The sequence below is a fragment of the Medicago sativa genome, chromosome 3 (assembly GCF_051527215.1).
Source record: "Medicago sativa cultivar Bolivia chromosome 3, Bolivia_mono, whole genome shotgun sequence".
Lineage (NCBI taxonomy): Eukaryota > Viridiplantae > Streptophyta > Magnoliopsida > Fabales > Fabaceae > Medicago > Medicago sativa.
This window is the reverse complement of record NC_140751.1, coordinates 66,456,712-66,464,085: the sequence shown is the minus strand read 5'-3', so window position 1 is coordinate 66,464,085 and position 7,374 is coordinate 66,456,712. Positions and strand designations below refer to the sequence as shown.

The 7,374-nt window shown below is 33.3% G+C and overlaps 1 protein-coding gene across 1 annotated transcript; it reads right to left on the bottom strand.

The window, feature by feature from the left end:
• Nucleotides 1–5,103: 5,103 nt before the first annotated feature.
• LOC146939328 (uncharacterized) lies at nt 5,104–7,160 on the bottom strand. The gene has a single exon (XM_085757927.1). It carries the CDS (start codon nt 6,971–6,973, stop codon nt 6,350–6,352), a length of 624 nt encoding a protein of 207 aa, XP_085614053.1. The 5' UTR covers nt 6,974–7,160; the 3' UTR covers nt 5,104–6,349.
• Nucleotides 7,161–7,374: the final 214 nt, after the last annotated feature.

The window sequence follows — 7,374 nt, the reverse complement described above, 5'->3', positions numbered from 1 at the left end:
AGTTGTGTTGTAGCGACACATTTATTTATAGTCCAAAGAAAGAAAGAAAGAAAAAAAGGATCGAATAAAGGAAAGTAAAAGGTACCGGAAAGGAACCTCCTTAGAATAAACATTAATTACAGCATGAAGCAAAGTACATTCATTGAGTGATGAATGATGCATGATAGATATAGCTAAGCAAGCAAGGCACAATTTTCTACTATTTTACACCGGAAAAATTCTGTAGTTAGATATTAATTTTTTTTAATAAAGTATTACATCTTATACTGACTTAAAAAAAATCAGGATTTTTTTATTTATTTGGGAATGTAAAAAGCAAGAAAAACTGTACTCCACATAATTTGGATTGTTAGAAGTGTAAAAGTCTTAAAAATTTAATCATCTAGAGAGAAATTTGTCAATCCGAAGGTGTAAAAAAAATTGCATCATTCATCACGTTGAAGTTAAACTTATAATAATTTTAGAGTAATGTTATACATTGGATTAGTCAATTCTCGTTCAATTGGTTAATCTATAAAGATGTAGGGGGATGATAGCTCAATTGTTTAAGGTTAGACATGGCAACAAAACCCGCCCCCGCCAGACCCGGCCGCACCCGCCTCAAATTTAACGAGAAAAAACCTATTTAACTGGGTGCGGGTGCAGGTGTGGGAGAAATTTGAATTTTTATATATTTATACTAAACAATATAGAATTTCACATTATAGTACATAATCTATATTTTTATGAGTGAGTTACTTACCCGTACTTGGCACAGGCTCCATACTAGTTATATATATGCTAGTGTTATTGATTTAATGTTATAACTTATAAGGCCGATTAAAATAAAACAATTATGTACTATTCTAACCAACACGTGATCATCGGTTGGGTTCGGATTTCATCATAAAGATTACGAAAATTGAACAAAACCGACTTTTCTACACACACAAAAAAACTGTGAAAATTTACACCCCTCATAAAAATTTGACCTTGTAACTTTAAGAGATTGAGACAGTGGTAAAATGTTCATGACATTTTAATTAATAATAATTTTTATCTTCCTCGATTAAAAACAAAAAAAACTAAAATTAATTTACCTTCTTTCCAGCTATGATATGAACTATGAACAATTTTCCCCTTTCTCCAATCTGAAATTGAAGTTCTACAGCAAACCAACACAAAAACAGCAGAGACTATAACAGTTTTTTTTTATCCTACTTTCTTTTTTTTGATTTCCTACCCAACTCAGTTGTGTTGTAGCGACACATTTATTTATAGTCCAAAGAAAGAAAGAAAGAAAGAAAGAAAGGATCGAATAAAGGAAAGTAAAAGGTACCGGAAAGGAACCTCCTTAGAATAAACATTAATTACAGCATGAAGCAAAGTACATTCATTGAGTGATGAATGATGCATGATATAGCTAAGCAAGCAAGGCACAATTTTCTACTATTTTACACCTGAAAAATTCTGTAGTTAGATATTAATTTTTTTAATAAAGTATTACATCTTATCCTGACTTAAAAAAAAATCAGGATTTTTTTTTTTATATTTGGGAATGTAAAAAGCAAGAAAAACTGTACTCCACATAATTTTGATTGTTAGAAGTGTAAAAGTCTTAAAAATTTAAACATCTAGAGAGAAATTTGTCAATCCGAAGGTGTAAAAAAGATTGCATTTTACAGTAGTGGATGGGCCGATAATCCAAAATAATTGTTGAATTTTTTTTTTTCCCTAAACGAATGTTGAAGTTAAACTTATAATAATTTTAGAGTAATGTTATACATTGGATTAGTCAATTCTCGTCCAATTGGTTAACCTATAGAGATGTAGGGGGATGATAGCTCAATTGTTTTAAGGTATAAGCAGTCTTGGTTCAAAACCGAACGTGAATAAATATTAATCTAACAACTAACTATTAACATTTATCATTTAAAATATAATTTAGAGAGGGATAAGTCGTCAAAAAAAATCGGGGAAAAATGTTTGGGGGTGGAAAAATTTTCACATTAGAAAATAAAAGAATCCAAGTACACTTGGGAACAATATGGGCCGTGCATTCCTCCATCAAAACCTTAAGGATCTGTTTGGATTAATGAAGCATATCAGAATGAAATAAAGTGGAATGAAACAAAAAGTCTATTCCATTATTTGGATATTATCGTTTGGAGAGCAGACAAAATGAAACCAATTATAAATTGTGTATTCCAATTTAACCCATAAAAAAAACTATTATGCAAATTAAAAACATATCATATTTTATTAAAATAATTAATTTAAGATAAAACTCACTTGGGTTGGCCTGGTGGTATGAGTTTTGATCTAGGTGGGAGTGTACTCCTCCTCAAGATCTCATGTTCGATTTTTCCCAATGCCAATTTGAGTGGACTATAAGTGATGTTTTGGATCATATGATGTTTTGTTCCATCATCATTTTGAAACACTAAACTATTCCATTTCATTCTACTTGATTTCGTCACTTTCCACCAATTATAAGTGAATCCCTCATCCCTCTATCCAACAATGCCCCCCTAAATTAATAAAACTTACAATGTCTTGATTGAAAAACTCTCATGGGATTTGTTGATATATAAATAAATAGTAAATAATTATATTTACGTTGTAAATATATGATAGCTTAGTCTTTAAGCTACTTTACTCATATATACTAAATTTTCCGTTGTGCTATACGGTTTTCATCATATGTCTCAATTTCTTTCTTATTCAACATGGTATCTAGAGTCTATTGAAACAAACCCTTTTGTTGTGCTAAAAATGTCACCCAACCATTTAAGGGACTTTAGGACATTTTAATGTATTTTTAACAGACGCGACTTTATGATGTTGGATATCATATAATTGTAGACTCTTTCTTGCAAGGAGAATCAGGAAGATCAGTTGCACCGATCAAGGCTCGTTTTGTTGCTCTTGTTGGCCATATGACTGATATGATTTTGTCGCTTTTTTTCTTCGTGTACAATTATTTTACTGATGAATGTATAGTTTTGCATCAAAAACAAGATAAGTATTTGTATCGTCTCCACAGGGATTAGTGCGACATCACGGATAGTTCAACGTCAATTATCATTCCAAGTAAAAAGGGGTGTTTGATTGTTTCATTTACAACTATGTTAACTAATTTGCAAAAGTAAAAAGATGAGATAAATAAGGTTTGAAACTTGTTAAGACTAGAGTTCCTTAACCAAGCATCACACATAACCTAATGATCCATACGAATTCTAGCTTTAGAACCAATATTATCACAATCACTTCGGTTATCGTTTAAACATTCGTGTCCAAATCCCTTAAACGATAACAAAGTCGATTGGATCACTCAGTCGACCGTGTCCAGCCTGACTAAATGTCCAAAAGCATTAAGTTCATGATTAATGGTGACTATCAAAGATCTACAAACTTGTCAAGAATGATATAACCTAAGATAGATTGTCATTCTAGCTCTACAATATCCTTCGTGTCCAAAGCGATATCATTATTTCTAAGTTACCGTTTAAACATTCGTGCCCAGATCATTCAAAAGATAACATAATCGATCGTGTCATAAAACGACATAGTTATTTCTAACGTATCTTTTAAGCATTCATGCACAAATCATTTAACAGATAACAAAGTCAATCGGATAACTTAATCGACCGTGTCCAGCCTGATTAAGTATCCTAAAGCATTAACAACAAGAATGACAACTATATTGAATATAAATTGCTAGAACCATATATTGCAAGATCAAAAGATTACATGTTAGCAAGTATCAAGTACCTCTCATCCCAACCAAGGGTATTTAGCTACACATCATCATGGAAGCCTTGCAAGGATGGATTGAAAAGGAAGGATTCATTCTCCTAGTGATGTCTCAACAAAGGAATAAGATCCAACTTCCAAAATCACTCTCACTCTATATTAACTACCTTATTTCTCTCTATGATATTATCTATGAAAGCTTAGAGAAAACTAAGAGAAAACTATATGATATTCCTAAGACTAATATGAACTATATATCTTCAACTCTCTCACTAATGAGCTTCCAATGACCTTATAAAGTCCCTGAGATATTAAGCCCAAAAAATCTAGAAAAATATCTTTAAAGAATAGCAAGTGGGCCACTTGAATTGAGCAAACCGTCCTAACTCGCAACTGCGAGTGAAAGAGCTCGCAATTGCGAGTTCACGCTAATAGCGCCAAAATCGCTAATAGCGAAATGTCTTTAAGGCTCCAGATACGCCAATAGCGTATCTCTCTGGACTCTGGCACTTCATTGATCACGCTAATAGCGTAGAACACGCTATTAGCGCCATTTCTTCAAGCTTGCTGGACAGCTTCTGCCATTTTGCACTTTTTCATGATAAATTGGTCTTTGATCAGTGTCTTGAGGCTAATTCCTGCACAAAAGGATAGAGTAATGATAAGTAAAGCGTAATAAGGCATTTAACGCTTATTTCTCGGCTTTTCCTTCAATTACTTGCAAAGCAAGCAACAAAAAGTGCTTAAAATATAACAAGAGATTAACACTTTTATGACACTTATCACACTCCCCAACTTAACTCTTTGTTTGTCCTCAAACAAAGGATTGAAAATCAAACAAGTTAATGACAAGACACAAGTACAAAAGGCTTTGAAGACTTTCTCAGATGAATGATTTAAAAGTGAATGCGCGGGCAAGTTTAAGTTTCCAACTAATCTACAATTCTACTACTAATATGAGATGAGTCCTAAGTACAAAGTTCATGTCAAATATTTCAAGACAATAATATATTTATTCACGAACCACACCTAACACACTTCTTTGCAAGTAGATAAACAATTAAAATCATATGAATGAGGGTTATGAACACACATCCAACAATCATGCTAACATCCTGATTAAGTTATGTGTCCATCCAAATATCATTTCAAAAAGCACAGAAGCACGGATCAAAAGGTCTTTCTAGGGTTATAACTTGGCCGGGCTACAAGAGAAATGTCATATGTGGGGCAATTGATCAAAAAGCCTATCAAAGAGGAACATTCCTTGTAACAACAATTGAAATTTAAAATTTTCCCTACCAACCATTACAAACCCTTGGTGATTAACAATATAACCAATAACCTTGACAACTTATTCTATTTTTTTTTTGATTTTTTTCTTTCTTTTTCTTCGTTTTTTTCTTTTCTTTTCTTTTCTTTTCTTTTTTCAAATGTACAAACTAAGTATATACACTTCAATGTTGTCAGGTTATTCAAACAATTTCACCAAGATACTTGACATAAGATTTACATCCACCTTCTCTCCCCAACTTGAATCAAAATACACCCTATTTGAATGTTCCTTTACTCTAAGGCAAAAGGGACAATTAAACGATGAAGGTTTAGGGTTCAACAATTAAGATCATACCAGAGTCCTAAAGTGTGTCAAGAATGAACTGGATTTCGAAAACTTCAAGGGCAAATTCATCAAGCATTGTGCTTATGAATTGACAGTTCATAATTGAGGACTCTGATTCATTTGGCTCAAGTGGGTTAGCAAATACTCGTTCTTCTCACAAGGTAGGCTTATTTGTGGTCAAGTATGTTTCGCTCAATAACAAAAATGTGCCTTGATCCTTTCCATGCTTTCATACAATTCAGAACAATTATTGGATTTAACATAACAAAAACAAGTTAGACGGTGATTATTGGTCTCCAGCATATAGTACAATTTGAAGATACCTCACATTTAGGTTAAGTACTAAGTGGTTCACAAATAAACACATTATTGCGGAAAACTAAATGAAATGAAATTTGCATAAAGTACTCGTTTCATATTCGAGTAAAAACCTAAAAAAAAACTGGAAACTTGTACCTTGGCTTTGCGCTTTTGAACACAACTATGAATCATTATCAATCATCTGAGAATTGAAATTAAAGCAAGAGTGATACAAAAGAAACTTCCACAATAAAATGAAGTACTAAATTAACCAAAAGTGCTAACACATAATTTTAACTACAAAAGACAACTATATACAATACTAATATGAATACTAACATCACGATACTAATTAAAAACAATAGTCATCACACACCATTATCCAAAAATTGATTAAAACGGGCCAAACTGCAGCTACTCGCAGTTGCGAGCAGCTTTACTCGCAGTTGCGAGTAAATGGCAGTCAAAATTGGTCAAAGACCAAATTGCTCGCAATTGCGAGCTATTTCACTCGCCATTGCGAGTTGAGACAGTTCAGAATTTTGCTCTCTGTTTGCTTTCTGTTTTGAATGTTTTGATGCATGCTCATGACTTCTAAACTTATTATGCATTAAAAACAGTAAATAAACTCACAAAATTGGGTTGCCTCCCAACAAGCGCTTGTTTAACGTCGTTAGCTCGACGCCTTTTTCGTTAGGGTGGCCAAAATGAGACGGACAAGACATCATCCTTTGTGTTCCTTCGCTTTGGGAGGAATTCCATGAACTTTAAGTACAGATGATGTGGAGTCCATAACCTCCCTATCTTGGTTTTGAACAAGGTACAAATTTTATCAATGACCCGGTCAATTTCAGCCTTGCTCACTTTCTTCCCCTTTTGTTCAAATGTTTCTTCCTTGCTAAGTAACCGTTCCTTTTTCTCTACCAGCTCTATGACTTCTCCACTATCAACAGTTTTGTCCTCTTCAGTAAATGACCTTTCTTGAGGAAGTTCGATTTCATGTGGTGTACCACATTCCTCTACTATTGCATCTTCCTCAAGTTCAACAACACCTTCTCCAACAATCTCTCCGTCATGAGTGGATTGAATGTTGACATGGTTATCCATGATTTTAGCTTGAATCATCTCCAACTGAATTGATAAATTCCTCAATCTTTGGTTGGTATTTTGCATGTTTATCATGGATTGTTGCATGAAGATATTCAAAGTATTTTCCACCTTGGTCATTCGTTCATCTTCAAAAGGATATTGCTGATGCTGTTGATATGGTTCATACTCGGGTGGAGTGTAGAAGTTGCTATAACCATGATCAGCCATGATTTTGTCTAGGTGATGATCCTGAAACGGAAATAACTAACAAGAAACTTTTCTTTGTTTATCAAAGAGGGGTTAGTACAAACAACTATAAAGTAAAGAAAAATATTTACGGATTATGTACGAAAGCTTAAAATGATAAATCAATCGTCCTATCTATGATATCTAAACACCAATCCCCGGCAACGGCGCCATTTTGATGAATGTATAGTTTTGCATCAAAAACAAGATAAGTATTTGTATCGTCTCCACAGGGATTAGTGCGACATCACGGATAGTTCAACGTCAATTATCATTCCAAGTAAAAAGGGGTGTTTGATTGTTTCATTTACAACTATGTTAACTAATTTGCAAAAGTAAAAAGATGAGATAAATAAGGTTTGAAACTTGTTAAGACTAGAGTT